The 17,347-nt window shown below is 38.0% G+C and overlaps 1 protein-coding gene across 1 annotated transcript in view; it reads left to right on the forward strand.

Moving 5' to 3' along the window:
• gask1b.S (golgi associated kinase 1B S homeolog) overlaps window positions 1-12,473 on the forward strand; it is a 34,391-nt gene extending 21,918 nt beyond the window's left edge. The window contains exons 2-4 of the mRNA XM_018243243.2: window positions 646-860; window positions 8,859-9,085; window positions 10,723-12,473. Coding sequence (XP_018098732.1) covers window positions 646-860; window positions 8,859-9,085; window positions 10,723-10,930 — 650 coding nt within the window. The 3' untranslated portion in view covers window positions 10,931-12,473. The remainder of the gene's footprint in view (window positions 1-645; window positions 861-8,858; window positions 9,086-10,722) is intronic.
• The last annotated feature ends 4,874 nt before the right edge of the window (window positions 12,474-17,347 follow it).

The following is a 17,347-nucleotide window of genomic DNA, read 5'->3' on the forward strand; positions in this document are numbered from 1 at the left end:
AACCAATGTTTAAAAAAAAAATACAGGAAAAGGAAAAGCTGGCAAAAACAGTACATCCGACAGATAATTAAACAGTGCTTTGGTTTGTGTAGCGGAGAAGTGTGGAAAGTTTTGTTTCATGTTATCTACCAGCAGCTTCCTCAGGAAAGTGACTCAGTTTACAGACATGCCTGTTTCATTATGATATGATTGTTTCATAGCTTCCATGTCACACCATTGTTGATAATGACTTGATCTTAGCAAGGAAAAGGCAATTATTTTCATTTTAGTTTTGGGGGTTAGTAAGGTGGAAAATTTATATATTGCAATTTATGATATAATTCTAAAATTGTTACTTTATTATTACCTGTTTATGTTCTGTCTATTATGCCCGCCATGACATGTAAGTGGCAGCCCATGGACATCCACATGTACATCCCTTCAGTAGTGAGACACCTTTAGATTTTAGGGTGCCCTTTACAAAAAGTTTACCAATCTCGTAGGCAAATAGCACACAAAGTGCACAATGGGAGTTGCATACTGCGGAACTGTATATCATTATGTGTATGTAGTGCATGCAATATTCTTTTGTAGGAATAGTTATACATTATAGAACCTGTAGATAATGTATGTATGAGGCTCAATTCTTGCTTTATGTTTTTGCAGATGGGCAGCCTTGTCCTGTTATTTTATGGGATCCATCACTGCTGCCGACAGATAACAAAACTCAGTCTTCCATCAAGCTGAAATGGGGCACATATCAAGAGATGCTGCGGCATAAATGCTGGCTGAATGGCAAAGCACCGAAAGCTGACCTGGGCTGTACAGAAATCCATCACCAGGAATGGTGCAAGATGGCACTTTTTGATTTTCTTCTACAAGTAGGAGCAATTTGTATTGCATAGACTGTATTAGAAAAAAAGCATAAAGGACAAGGAAAGCAACATTTCCAAAATGTATTGGTTAGTAGGCTACCCCCCACTTTACAGCAGTCCCTAACTTTTCATTGCCACAACCTCTGTGGCTCATAATTCAATGATGTATCATCACTTTACTACTCTGCTTTGTACAGCAAAGGTCCAGAAACCTTACATGTGCCCATTAAAAGCCCCAATGTGCTTGAGACTGCAGGCCTTCACTGTACCTGGCCTGCAGAGATGGGTGCATAATCAGGTACAAGTACAGCAGGACTTTACTAGGGATCAATAAGGGGCTGCCTTGCATAATTAATAATTATTGGCAATTCAACTTACATTGTCCTTTAAATGCTTGTGAGAAAGTGAATGTGGAAAGTTAGTTTACCTTCACAAAATATACACCACAAATAATTTTTTAGTTGCTTTCTATTTTGAAAGTTTTCCTCTTCTTCTAAAAGTATTTTTTTAAAAAAAAACTGATTATATCCCACCCCCTTACTTTTCCCAGTAGCTGCTTTGTAAACGTGGTTGCAGGCTCTATAAATTGTTGCTGGGATAGTTGCTTTTTGCAGACTTTTGTCCATATATTGCATGTTTTATTTTACGATGTCTGAATGCTGTAAAATTGAAGTGTCAGGTAAGTTTCAATGGAAGTCTCTCTGGAAAAAAAACCCCCATAGCATACTGCAATGGATGAATGCCAAGTTTTCCCATAGCATTTTCAGGCCGCCGCATCCTTATAGGCTGGCTTTTTACACAGTTGCTAAAAATAAATACACAACTTATATATTATAATACACAGTGTACTTGGTAGCCATTTCCTTTTCCTGATGATAATGATGACATATGATAAATATGATAAATAGGCCCCTAGATGTGTATGTTTTGTTGTCATTAAAGAAGAAATCACCCTTTGGGGAAAAAACTCAATTTTTTCTTAGAGTGTCTTCCGCTGGAAGCAATGTAAAATAATGGCAACAAATCTGGTGTTTGCATGGCGTAAAATTATACACACCCTGCAATATTTGACACAGCTTTTTACAGCGGTTTTTTTTTTCCAACAAATTTAATTTATACCGCATAATATGCCCCAAAGTGTTCATAAAATGTCATGGTGCCCATTCCATCTATGTACCCCGATATGCGAGTTTCACATAACCTTCATTAGTCTCAAACAACTGTATTACTGTGCACACCTCTGATGTACTTAAGGAGATGTGTACCTACAGTACCACAGAGTGCCTTCATCATAAATTTTACTAGCAACTTACAACTTGCTTAAAACTCCAATATGGCTGCCACTTCCATACGATTGCCCTTTTTGATTTGCTACCATTGGGATCACCTGACTATAGATGGAAAGGGTGAGAGCTACAACTGGAGGTTGCGAATGCTCCTGTATAAACTGCAACAAAAAAGGGAAAATTGTACTTCCCACTTTTACATGTGGGTGCAGTGAGGCTGTGACCAAGAAATTCATACTGACAAAGACAAGAGATCCTCTGTACCCATATATATATATATATTTATGGCCAGCTTAAATATATTGCAATATATGGACAAACAATCCCTGCTTTGTTTAAATGGGAGGGATTTTTTTGTAGTTAAATGCACATATGGGGGAATGTAATATGTTTCGTCAGTGCTAAAAACATTTGCAAACACCTTGGGGCAGATTCACTAAGGGTCGAATTTCGAAGTTAAAAATACTTCGAAATTCGACCCTCGAATTGAAATCCTTCGACTTCGAATATCGAAGTCGAAGGATTTAGCGATAAACGTTCGATCGAACGATCAAAGGATTTTTCGTTCGATCGAACGATTAAATCCTTCGAATCGAACGATTTGAAGGATTTTAATCAAACGATCGAATGAATATCCTTTGATCAAAAAAAGTTTAGCAAGCCTATGGGGACCTTCCCCATAGGCTAACATTGACTTCGGTAGGTTTTATCTGCCGAAGTAGGGGGTCGAAGTTTTTTTTAAAGGGAAAGTACTTCGACTATCGAATGGTCGAATAGTCGAACGATTTTTACTTCGAATCGTTCGATTTCGAACGAATTTAACCAATTCGATGGTCGAAGTACCCAAAAAATACTTCGAAATTCGAATTTTTTTCATTCGAATCCTTCACTCGAAGTTAGTGAATCTGCCCCCTTGTGTCTGATTTGATCTTCAGATTTTTTTTTTGGACTTTATCCCTAAATCTCTAAATTTTTTTCGTTTTCATTCCATTTTATCCCCATGGAATCCTCTTTTAAGTAGCAGAATAAAATGTAAGTAGCAGAATAAAAGGGAGCGAATGCATACCCATTCATACCCATTCCTACCCATTCTTAATTTGGTATGCATTATACCCTTTATAGGAGTATATTTATCAAAGAGTGAAGGTTGCCACTGTCCTATAGTGAAATTCCTTTCATTTCTATGGGATTTTTAAAAGAGTATTTATCAATGGGTGAAAGTGAAAGTTCATCCGTTGATAAATACGCCTTTCAAAATCCCATAGAAATGAATGGAGGGTGGTGGAATATCACTCTAGAGGACTGTGGCGATCTCTAACTTCACTCTTTGATAAATATACCCCTTGGTGGTGTGTTTCCTGTACTATTGCAAAGAGATGCCATAAACTAATTTCTAAATGGCAGAAATGGGAAGAAATGTAAAGGCAGCTGGAAAAGACTAGCCAAATTGATCTGGCCTAATGCTCCTCCATAGGTAAAACACCTGTAGCCTGATATGTTTCATAGTGTTGAGTTAAAATTAAAGTCAGAAAACACTAGTTGAAGTAGTCAAAGTCAGGGAATAAAAATAGAATGTGGCAGTAGTCAAGTGACTCCTTTTGTCGCCATGCTATGTCTGGCATCCAATATAAAGTCATGTGAGGATTATAATAACCCCAAACATAGTTGTAATCTTTTAGAAAGAGTCTAGTGTGTGCCATCATTTGGAGGCATGCAGCTTTATCTAAACGTATAAATAGATGTTTGCTTACATATACAGCTCCCACAACAAAGGAAACAAGTGGAAAAAATGTAAGATGGGGGGTTTTGCTTTGCCAGTGTTATAGTGACCTCAGAGGAGCAGATGATAAAGTTTTGGGAAGTGTAGTGAGAGAGACAGCAATGCATCCAGTTATGCGCAGTAACATTCCTATGAAAAGTCTTGGCATCTTTATTTTGTTTATAGTACTCCAATCAGTATAGAGCATGGAGTGGATATGACCTACAGCAAATGCCAAAGAGGATGATGAGAGATGCACTTTCACAACAGCTGTAGAATAACAGCTTTATTAATCCACCCCTGATAGTAAAAGTTAAGCTAGATAGCTGCTGGGCACAGAACGCTAATAACAAAATATCCATGGCTAAAAGACATACATTATGAGAGTCTTTTACACACATTAACAAATGATACTGTGGGGCACATTTACTAAGCTCGAGTGAAGGATTAGAATAAAAAATACTTAGAATTTCGAAGTATTTTTTTGGCTACTTCGACCTCCGACTTCAACTTCAACTTTGAATCGAACGATTCAAACTAAAAATCGTTAGACTATTCGACCATTCGATAGTCGAAGTACTGTCTCTTTAAAAAAAATTCCACCACCTACTTCGCCACCTAAAACCTACCGAGCACCAATGTTAGCCTATGGGGAAGGTCCCCATAGGCTTTCCTAGCTTTTTCTGATCCAAGAAAAATCGTTCGATCGATGTTTTAAAATCCTTCGAATCGTTCGATTAGAAGGATTTAATTGTTCGATCGAATGATTTTTCCTTCGATTGTTCGATCAATCAAATTGCGGTAAATCCTTCGACTTCGATATTCGAAGTCAAAGGATTTAACTTCGATAGTCGAATATCGAGGGTTAATTAACCCTCGATATTTGACCAATAGTAAATGTGCTCCTGTATGTTCAAAAAATAAATATTTATGAATGGAAATATTATGTGCTTAGAAAACTATAGCCATAGATATCATATCCAAACTCCCAATAGTGGAAGAGCCTTATCAGAATCCTGTCTATAAGGAGTGGGCAATCATGTATTTTAGGGTAAGGGCACACTGGGCGATTCGGGGAGATTTAGTTGCCGCGTGTGATTAGCGCCGGCGATTTTTCATTTTAGCCAGCGCAGAGTAAGGGAAGGCGTTTGGGGACATTGGTCGCCACAAAATCGAGGCAATTACTTGCCAGGCGACTAAATCTCCCGGAATCACCCAGTGTGCCCTTACCCTTAGGAGTAGAAAACAACTATAATTCTGCTTTAACTCATGGGAACTCAAGGGATCACTACACAGAGGATGTTACACAGTACCTCAAAGTAACAGCTGTCATCCCCCAGCAAGGCAGGAAAGTTGACTTTGTCCCATTGAAGCTTGAAACAGCAATTGATTTTCCCTTCCTCCCTAGGATTATTTGAATGTGCTATGTTTATAAAGAACATTGCTGTTTTAGGGATACATACATTGTGGGGCATAGTTTCTCATGCAATGCTCATTACAGAATAGGGCACCAAAGGGTGACACTCTAGAAGTGTCTGTGTGCAAGTGGCTTACTTGAAATTTCCATAAATCTATTGATTGCTTGATAGTTGTAACAAGGTTTTTGTTCTTATTTTTTTTTTATCAAACATTGAAAATAATCTAATATAATTTACAATCCTAAATCAGGTTCAGAAAATACTGTGCATATACTTACAGGGAGGTAAAAATGAAGCACAAAGCCTTACAGATTATTACAAAGCCAGAGTTAAAAAGGCCCATGTTTGCTCATTTGTTGAGCAGTTATCTTAAAGAGAAGAAAGAAATATTACAAATGCTACGGGGGCACACATAAGTGTAGAAATGCTTTGGTGGAATTCCAAAAGGCTTTCTTTGATGTATAACATCTTTAAGGTAAAACAAATACTAAAGTTCATTTTAAAGAATAAATGAATAAACTAACTAATACAGTTTTAATTTTGTCGTTTTGGATCTGTAGTTTTAGTTTTGCCAAGAGAATGGTTTAATTTTTATTGTATTGTGCTTTACATACAGTGAAAAGTTGTGCCCTATTAAGACACCACTTTGTGTGCGTAAATATGTAGCATTTGTCAGCAGTATCAGCATTCCTTAACCACCAGAGACATTCCCCGGAAGCTGTAAATGTTTGTACATCCAGATCAGTATAGACTAACACTTTACTTTAATGTTGAAACATAGCACTGTAACAGAAACCATAGTGATTTATGAGGTAACACAAATGTATCTGTCCCAGGCACAGGGAGGCATGAGCCATAGCTATGTAAAGAGTTGTGATTTATGGATTATTCTTGTTACCTAATTATAGTCAAGTGAACTTCAGAACATTTGAAATACAGGTAGAAATTCCTGAATCTGTTTGTAGTTTCACATATGGGATTAACTCCTAAGCCCTACTAAACTTCCAGCACAGTTCATTAAACATCTGATACAAGATTCTTTTTTTCTAATTTAAGGCATGCCTATATTTTTAAAATAGAATAACATTTAGGGGGTTATTTACTAAACTCTGGTCGGACTTTTTGGTGCAAAACTCAAATTTTTGGGGTTTTTCAAGATTTATTAAAGTCTAAAACAGCAAAAAGTCAGAATCTGAAAAATCTGCCGAGTTTGTACAGTATATAAGTCAATGGCAGAGGTCCATAAACTCTTTTGAAGTTTCCGTGGTTTCCGTGAGCTTTTGAGACTTTTCAAAAATCCGAAAAATTCTGGCTTTTCGGGAAAAATCCTGAAAAAATCAAGCCATTCGGGAAAAAACTCAGAAAAAATCATACGGTTTTCACTCGATTTTATCAAGTTTTTACCCGAATTGATTAAATCAAGCTTTTTTTTAAATAATAAATAAGGTCAAATCATGGATTCTAGTTTGGTCAGACTTTTTTTATTTAAATAATCAGAAAAATGCAGTTTTCATAAATAAACCTCTTAGCATTAATTGTATTGTTTCAATCAAGGTTTTTTTTGCCTATGTTTACATACATATATACTGTATATAGAGGTCATCACTTTTATAATATATGCTTTGAAATGTTATATTTTGGGCAAAATGAATATTCACTACTTACATTCCCTAAGCAAACTATGGAGTCGTTTTTAAGATTACGCATGCCTTTTGCCACAAGCAATCTTTAAGGAAATCCCACGTGAGTTTCCTAACTCCCACTTGGTTTTTCAGCAACAAAGCGGGTCTGCATTGCACCCCAATATAAAGTAAGTTCAAACCAGTGAGAACAATTAAATGGTCAGCACCATTTCAACCTGCAATCCTGAGTTGAGCAAGATGCTGCTCAAAAATGTGCTGCTGAGTTGAGTAGGGTGCAACTCAAAGTGAAAGAGAAATTAGAAAGGCAAGACAGGAATGGTTAGGCATGACAGACAGTGTTGAGAGACTAGAGAAAGCAAATGTGGGCCCCCTGAATATGTGGTTTCTGAAGCAAATGCCTTCTTTGCCCGTTTTTAATGGGGTCCTGGGACATAATCTTTCACATCTGCCCAGGGTCTTTTGGGGGGCCCTTACTGTCTGTTTAGATTTATATTAGGGTATGAACCCAAGTATGTCTGTGAGTGGTAGATATTTGTTACATGAAGGCTGTTAGAAACATAATAAAACTAAATAGACTTTGTATTGTACTTTAATTATATACTCTGTTTGGGTAGTTCAGCTTTATTATGGTTTCATATGGCTCCTCATTACGATATTTTTGCTCATCATGATTTTTGTGTCTTTTATGCACCGTTGTGTAGAAGCATATATTATTTTCTGCAACTATTTAACATTTGAGCACCCATCGTGGTCTGTGCTTTACTAAGATTAATTTGCATTATCTTGCATGTTTAGAAGTTTTGCAGCAACGCTAGTTTGACTGTAGTAGGCATGATAAAGGGCTAGTTAAATCATTCTTTAGTGCCAAGCTATTTTTATGTAACTCACATCTTTCAAATTTTAGTCATGAAAAATATTTTGAGGCTTGGGCAGAGAGCCCAGTCTTCTTGAAAAAGTCCTTGTTCTAACAGTGTTATTTGCTGTCTGGCTTGAAAACCTATATTTAACAATCACATCATGGCTTTAGTCATCCCCTTGCTAAAGATAGCTTTGACAAGGTGGCAGTCTGGGTGAGGAATTCTTTTTGTTAACGTCCTTATTTATGGGAACTCGTTTTGCATTATATTTTTATGTTATAGATTTTTGCCATAAAAGGCATATATTGTATATATAATAAAGTGCTTTAGGGTGGTATAGTGTATGGTAAAGTATAACACTGCTCTGCAGGAGTTACAGCCTGGGCCCAGTGTGCTTTGCATCCTCAACATTGCAGTTCAGGTCAAAGATGGAGCTATGCTATGATATTATATATGTAGTACTTATTTTTATCGTCCTATTATAATTAATATTGACTGTAATTTCTACTCAGATTCTTGATCATGGCATCACAAAATGTCCTGCTTCTGTCATAATGACCCCTAGCCATTAATGCTTTAAACTGAGGTCTAATTAAAATTGGCCCTTATGTTCTTGAAACAAAATTCAAACTAGATATACAGTACGAACTTTTTGCATTCAAGGTTACATATCACATGAACTGGGAATAATTTCCGTTTAAACTGATTTAGTGATGTCAGTATTGCAGAACATCATATATCAATTCCTGTGAAATTCTTTAATTTTGCTTGATTTATCAATATCCCATATCCTAGTCTGCCAGATACCAAACACTGGTGTATTAAAGAACATTCATTATTCAGAATATTTATTATTAGAGCACTCATGTTAATGACCAAATATATACCATATATGCAAATAGTATATATGTGTGTGTGTGTATATAATAAAACCATATACAGCTCTCATTTTACCAACAGTATGCAGTAGAGTATTGCTTTATCATTCAACAGCCAACCATTGGAATTAGAATAACAGAGTTATCTACAATTGTTAAACAGGTTTACACTCGACTTGACAGACACTGCTGTGGCTTCAAACCTCGAAAAGAGGATTCATGTGCACAGGAAGGATTATACTTGAAATGTAAAAATCCAGAGAGCATCGATCTGACACATATTATCCAAAGAAGGCAAGAGCCGAGGCGCCTGGTCTTCATTGATAACAAAGGGTTTTTTGACAGAAGTGAAGATAACCTGGATTTTAAATTGTTGGATGGAATAAAAGAGTAAGAACATTTTTAAACAATTTTCCATTTATATCATTTGAATTGTGATGTATGACCTGTGTTACACCATGCCTAATATTGTGAGCATAAAGCAGCCCGTTGATCTGATTAATGTGAAGTTAATTGTGAGGTTACTGCATCTATAGCCACAAGAGGCTCCCCCTGCCCAATGACACAACAGAAACAGTTTTATGTTATTATGGTTATCATACCTTGGGATAAAAGATACTGTTTACCTATCCACATCATCTTTTCTTCTCCACCTACTAATCATTTGCTACATACAGTGAGACACACTTTACTATAGGTTAAATGTACTTCCTGACCAAAGTGAACTAAGTAATTGGTCCTGTGGTCGGATACAATACTGCATGTAATAGACAAGTTACCCCTCCCCTAGATGGTTATTCTACAGTACTACAATTAGGGGCAAATTTACTTAAGGTCGAATATCGAGGGTTAATTAACCCTCGATATTCGACTGCCAAATTGAAATCCTTCGACTTCGAATATTGAAGTCGAAGGATTTACCGCAATTTGTTCGATCGAACGATTAAATCCTTCGAATCGCTTGATTCGAAGGATTTTAATCCATCGATCGAAAGATTTTTCTTCAACCAAAAAAAGATAGAAAAGCCTATGGGGACCTTCCCCATAGGCTAACATAGACTTCGGTAGGTTTTAGGTGGCGAACTAGGGGGTCGAAGTTTTTTTTTAAAAGAAACAGTACTTCGACTATCGAATGGTCCAATAGTCGAAAGATTTTTAGTTAGAATCGTTCGATTCGAAGTCAAAGTCGTAGCTGAAGGTCGAAGTAGCCAATTTGATGGTCGAAGTAGCCAAAAAAAACATTCGAAATTCGAAGTTTTTTAATTCTATTCCTTCACTCAAGCTAAGTAAATGTGCCCCTTACTGTATGGGCATACATAGACTTTCACCATTGGAGTAACTAGATATTACTGGGTCCCACAGCAAATTATATTTCAGGCCCACAAAATGTCTAGAGGTTGACTTGTTTTATCAATATTTATTGATAAAGGGCCAAGGAGTGCCCGAAACATAGCTGTAATAGCCAGAGAATAATGCAATAAAGGCATTTTAATGCAAAGAAATTGAGTGGTGCTGTTCAAATCTCATTGTTTTACCAATATTTATTGAAATTGTGTATGAATTGCCTCATACCTCCTGTGCCCACCTTTGTAGTTATGCCCCTGCCTTTCACTGATACTGTAGTGATAGGAGGAAACAGGAAAGAACAACAGAAATTTGAACAGAGAATAAGATGATGGAGTGAGTAAACAAGAAAACAGAGAGGGCCAGAGACAGGAAATTGTGAATTCAGAGACAGAGGAGGAAACTGATAAAGGAAGAAAGAGTTAGAGTAAAAAGGCATGAGAAATAAGAGAAAGTGGAAAGATAGCAAAACAAAAATGGAATACAACTGGAGTGGGAAAAATAATTCTATAGTCATGTTAAAATGGCAGTCCTTATTTATATGGTTTAAAGCCATATTAGTTGGAAATAGGAGGTAAAGCTCTTCAAAAACTGGTAATTTGTCTTTTCTATGATTTGTTTTGATTTGTTGTGAAAATGAAAAAAATATCCAATAATATACACGTTGGTACTTTAACTTTCAGATTTCCAGAAACTGCAGTTTCAGTGCTGAAAAGCCACCGGTTACGTGAAAAGCTACTTCAGTCTTTTTTCTTGGACAAGGTCTATTGGGAGAGTCAAGGAGGACGTCAAGGAATTGAAAAGTTGATTGATGTCATTGAAAGAAGGGCACAAATCCTTGTGACTTACATTAATGCTCATGGAATCAAAGTCATTCCAATGAATGATTAAAATAAGTTGCCCACTGAACATGACTTCGAAAGGAACCTTGCATTAGGTGAACCTGAAATAGGACTAAACATCATATTGGAAATTGTTCAAATATGTGTAGTTATTGATGGGTGAATCTGACTTGTTTCGGTTCGCGAAAGAGCGATAACTCACCGAAATGCATTGAAGTTTATGGGGACAAATTGTGCAGCAAAATTTTGACACGTGAAAATTCTTTTTACCCATTAATCTATGGGCATCATTTTTGCGGTAAAACTTGGAAAAATTTAGCTCATCACTAGGTGTAATATATTGTGTTACTATTGGGGCAGTTTTGGAATACTGCTCCCAAAATATCTAAATTGCACTATTTTTGAATGTATATTAGTTGAAATGTATACCACAATATCTGATCAGATTAATAATCAGATTAATGCCGGAGGATTAATTTTTTATTATTTAGAAAAATAAGTTATATTTATCAAAAACTGAAATCTCACTATTTTCTGAAACTTCTCCAACCAGATCCGCACGGACTTCCCCCCCCCTCCTCCATTTTTTAATACATTTTCACAAATATTTCTTGTGCGGAAAAATTATGATAAAAATCGTTACAAAAAAAAATCTGAATCCTAAGATTTTTTTCAGATTTTGCCCTTGAAACCTATGATTTTTTTGTATAATCGCCCGAAAGCTATGTTATTATCTGAAACTCAGCGCAACTCTTACTACAACTCAGCAAAATCTTACTATTGTTAACTGGACATCTGCCATTGACGTTCACATGTTCTCAGCAGGTCTGAGTTGGAGTACTTTTTTCATCAGACTTTTGACACCATCAGACTTTAATAAATCCTGAAAAAATTTAGTTTTTTTTCTCATAAAAATTGTACTTACCCCTTTAAAAGTCCGACTAGAAAAAATTGGAGCTTAATAAATAACCCCCCAGGAGTATTTTTGGAAAACTTTAATGAAGCAGCATTTCTCAATATGAGTTTATTTATAAAGGGATGTGCACTAAAGCTGACAAAAAAATCCAAGGTCACATGCCATATTTGCGCAGTAGTATGACATAGTATGACATAGCATGCCATATTTAAACATCACAAGGTGCATGTGATACTTATAGGATATATATTTATATGCAATAACAATATGTCCACGTACTACAAAGGTCCCTAACTGTCAAATTTAAAATAGGATTATTCCATTTTGACAAATATGTTAAAAGCCTTGTTTCTTTTATCCAAATGTCTTTTTTATATGTAGAAACACCTTCTTAGAAGTCCTGTTCTCTGTTTTTCATGCTGCCAAATATTCAATATTCATAATTTTTTTTTTTTTTTTTAATTTTTTATGTGTTTTGCAATTTCTTTTCTATATTTATATTTTATGCATTGGACCAAAATATATACAGTACTGGATTTTTTTTTTTTTTTAAAAATATGTATTTTCTTATATGTTACACATATGTTTTCAAGGTAAACTTAGGGGGAGATTTATCAAGGGTCGAAGTGAATTCGAGGGAATTTTCAAAGAAAAAAAATTCGAAGTAATTTTTTGGATACTTCGACCATCGAATAGGATACTACGACTTCGAATTTACTTTGAATTCGATTCAAAGTAAAAATAGTTCAAATATTCGACCATTCGATAATTGAAGTACTGTCTCTTTAAAAAAACTTCGACTTCAATACTTCGCCAAATTAAACCTGCCGAAGTGCTATGTTAGCCTATGGGGACGTTCTACAACCATTTCCTAAGTCTTTACACATCGAAGTAAAATCGTTTGATGGCACACTAAAATCGTTTGATTTTACTTCGTTCGATGGCCAAATTCGGTGAAAAATACATAGGGGCAAATTCACTAAGATGCGAAGTTGCGCCAGGCCCAACTTCGCCGCACTTTGCCGCACTTCTCCGCACTTCTCCGCACTTCGCCGCACTTCGCCAGGCGTAGTTTCGCCAGGGCTCCGCAAATTCACTAAAATCCGAAGTTGCGTACAGGGGTAGCGTAAGGTTGCGAAGTTGCGCTAGCGTTGATTCGCTATATAAAGCGAAGTTACGCTAGCGAAGGCTAATTTGCATACGGCGCGAAATTCAAATTTCAATGGAGGAACACGTATCTGCACTACAAATGCCTAGAAAACCTTCAACTCAGCAAATAAAAATTTTATTTTGCCCTACACATGTGCCCACTGTCTAGGTAAGTTGCCTTGAGTCAGGAAATGTAGGGGGGAGGAAGGGGAGCCCCAAAAAAATTTCGATCTTTTTCAGTCTATCAGCCATCATGTAGAAAACATGCCAGCGTTTTTTGGGACTTAGAAAAAAAATTGACTTTTTTTTTTTAAACAATCCCTATCTACTCTATTGCGCTTCGCCAGGTCTGAGGTGGCGAAGGAAGTCTAGCGTAAAAGGTAGCGTTCAGTACACTGCGCAAGTTAGTGAATTTGCATAGTTTCGTCGCTAGCGAAAATTCGCCTGGCGTAAGGTTGCGAAGTAACACTAGCGAAACTACGCCAGCGTTTGTTAGTGAATTTGCGCAGTAGCGAAAATGCCAAACGCTAGCGAATTAACGCTAGTGTTCGGCGCTTCGCGGCTTAGTGAATTTGCCTCATAGACTTCGATATTCAAATTCGAAGTATTTTAATCCGATGGTCGAATTTCGAAGTATTTTACACTTCGAAATTCGACCCTTGATAAATCTGCCCCTAAGTAAGAGTACATTTCAGATCCAGTACATTTTATGAAATGGCATTTGATAACAAAAAAAATTGCATTTAATATAGTGTCTGTGAATGGCTTACATCCTTTCTTTTATAACTTCATCTCTTTATTATTATTAACATGTATTTATATAGCGCCAACATATTGCGTAGCACTTTATATCATCTTTATATCATATCTATCCTAATAATCAGTTTCATAGTTGCCAAAGAAAAATATTTAAGTTACAAACTAGACAATATTGATGCTTATTATACAAATATATTCATCATATGCATTATTATGGGATAGTGGCGCATAAACACACCTGATGGATTTTTCTGGTAAAGCTGCCCAAAGTTCTAGGCTTCTTAAAGGAATTGTTCAGTGTAAAAATAAAAACTGGGTAAATAGATAGGCTGTGCAAAATAAAAAATGTTTCTAATATAGTTAGTTAGGCAAAAATGTAATGTATAAAGGCTGGAGTGATTTCATGTATAACAAGTCAGTCAGAGCACTACTTCCTGCTTTTCAGCTCTCTTGGTTTAACTGACTGGTAACCCTGGCTACCAGACAGTAACCAATCAGAGACTTGAGGGGGGGGCCACATGGGTCATATCTGTTGCTTTTGAATCTGAGCTGAATGCTGAGGATCAATTACAAACTCACTGAACAGAAATGTACCATATGGCCCCCCTTCAAGTCGCTGACTAACTCAGAGTTATAGAGCTGAAATGCAGGAAGTTGGATTCTGGCTGTTTTATTAGACTTCTGTTCACTCCAGCCTTTATACATTACATTTTTGGCTAACTAACTATATTAGAAACATTTTTTATTTTGCACAGCCTATCCATTTACCCAGTTTTTATTTTCACACTGAACTATTCCTTTAAGATGCTTAGGAAATTGTGTTGCCTTTTATTTGTGTAGTCACACAACTTGAATTCCTAAGCCTTCTAAGTGTGCTGGTCTGAAAGTTGTACCTGGACCACCATAATCTGCCTATTTGAAAAAAAAGTGTCATGCTAACAAAGACATAGGTGTTAAAAGGAGAACTAAACCCTAAAATTGAATATGGTTTAAAATGCCATATTTTTATTACACCTTATTACAACAGCCTAAAATTTCAGCAGCTTCTCAATAGCAGCAATGATCCAGGACTTCAAATTTGTCACAGGGGGTCACCATCTTAGAATGTGTCTGTGATACTCACATGCTCAGTGGGCTCTGAGCAGCTGTTGAGAAGCTAAGCTTAGGGGTAAGCAAATTATCAAGCAGATGGTTCCTGATGGCTGGAGAGTTGACATTATTGGGTAACTTGAGAGATGAATTTAATTGGGATTAGAAATAACCTGATTAGGAAATTATTATTTCCCTGGCCCTCTCCATATCAGCACTCATCGGGTTAGCTCCTCCCTCACCTCATTGAAGAACCACTCCCACAAGTAATAAATATCCCGCCAAGGAACCTACCTGTGTCTTTTTTTGGTTCTTCTTCACCTACTCCTTTGCAAGGAGTCTTCTTATTTTTACCTGAGGGTAGCATAAGGCCTGCGGTAATGCGGTCTTGGAACCGGGGTTTTTTGGAACTATTCCTTTTCCTCGTTGGGACCTCTACTGCATGAGTCCGCTGTCCTCCCATTTCCGACTAATGGTGACAGTTGCAGGAGTCAGATGCGGCAGTGCTGGCTCCAGCATTAGCGCTCCGATAGAGTCTCAAGTTCCCCCGTCCGGCGGCCTTCCCAGTATGCGGTAATGCTACTGTCGGCAGAGCGCGGCGGAATTCTACTTCCGGTTCACGCCAGGTGAGCGCATCCATTTTGCCGGGCGGGGAGGGTGGCAGAAGGTCAGTGGATCCAGGAACTGACGCGCGTCAGGTAAGGCGTATAAGAGACCTACCTCACAGGCGCACGATGCCTTTGGACTGCCCAGCCGCTTCCTGTTGGCCCTGCAGACTGAAAGTAAGTGGAGCGATACGGGTAATGCCTATACTCGGCAATCCAGCCTTGTCTGCCCTGACGCTCCTCTGCGTACCTGCTATTCAAGAGAAGCAGGTGACCTGGGGCTACATAGGGTATGCAGATACATGGAACCCATTATAGCGCCTGTGCCTTGACAGCCCAGCCGCTTCCCTACCGCCCCTGCAGTTCTACAGTAAGCAGGTGGCACTGGGTTATGGGAAAAACACAATTTCGCAACTACATAGCGTCTGGCATCTTACTGCCCAGCCGCTTCCCTATGTCCCTGCAGTTCCATAGTAGGGTGACCTTGGACCTTATGCCTCAAGCAGGAGCCACATTAATTGCGGTTAATTTTTTTTCCTTGTAGGCTCTTTCCGGGTCACCAGCTGCCACCCTCAAAAGTCTGCTCTCAGGTTGAGGTACACACATATATAAAAAAAAAAAAAAAAAAAAAAAAAAAAACTCTCATCTAACAAGATTTGTTCTTTCAGTGATGAAGTCTTCCAAAACCAACTCGGGGGACAAGGACTCATCGTCAAGACTAACTACAGCTACGACAGTATCAGAGTCTTGCACAGCATGTGGAGAACCGTCACTCCCTGATAAGAGACTATGCCAGTCCTGTTTGAATTCAGCAGCAGGAACTTCATTCTCACAATCAGAGGTAATATCTTGGATTAAACAGGCGGTCTCCCAGGAGGTATCTTCAGCCGCATCCAGATGCCTCCAGCCAGATATTGAGATAGAGGGTGAAGAAGCAGGACAGCCTCCTGATTCTTCTTCGGATACTGAGTCAGAAAATGAGGACATATCTTCCTTTGACTTTTCCATGGTCCCACCCTTAATCAAAGCTGTTAAAAGGTCTCTACGTTTGGATGAAAACGACCAGACACCTTCTACTTCCTTTCTTCCGGGGTTAAAAAAGAAAAGTCAAACTTTTCCATTACACCAGGAAGTTTGTGAGCTCATCAAAAGCGAATGGGAAGTAATCTCAAGAAAGCTTAAAGCTCAAACAAAATTTGGCAGACTGTATCCCTTCAAACAGGAAACTTTGAAAGATTTATGGACCATGCCTTCAGTTGATGCTCCAGTTATCAATCTTGCCAAAAACACCCTTCTACCAGTGGAAGATTCAGCAACGCTGAAGGATCCCATGGACAGAAAGGTCGATTCAGAGCTGAAAAGATCATTCATCCTGGCAGGGGAAACAGTTAAGCCGGCAGTAGCTAGCATTTCAGTGGCCAAAGCCATGGAAATCTGGTTAGATAACGTGGAAACTGCCATCAAGGAGGGACGGGACAAAAATGACATTCTGGAAGGATTGTCTGAACTCAGAATCGGCACCTCCTTTATCCTGAATGCCTCCATTGACATCACACGTCTGGCCTCCAGATCAGTAGCTCTCTCAGTCTCCGCACGAAGGGCTCTGTGGCTAAGGTCTTGGGAGGCAGACACCACCTCCAAGTCAGCACTTTGTTCTCTTCCCTTCCAGGGACAACTCCTGTTCGGAAAAGGACTAGAGGAATTGATTTCCAAAGCAACTGGAGGCAAAAGCCAGTTTCTACCACAAAAGAAACGTAAACAGCGCTCAAAAAGGTTCTTTCGCAGCAAGTTCCCGTTTAAATCCAGAACTCCTGAGAACCAGGAGTCCAAAGGTTTCAGGAACAAGAAAAGATCCTTCGAATCTAGTAACTGGCAAGGGGGACAGTCTCAATCCTTTCGACAGCCCGGTTCCGGTTCCAGAACTCCCTCTACTTCCTTCTCCAGAAAA

Source organism: Xenopus laevis, chromosome 1S (genome assembly GCF_017654675.1).
Source record: "Xenopus laevis strain J_2021 chromosome 1S, Xenopus_laevis_v10.1, whole genome shotgun sequence".
NCBI lineage: Eukaryota > Metazoa > Chordata > Amphibia > Anura > Pipidae > Xenopus > Xenopus laevis.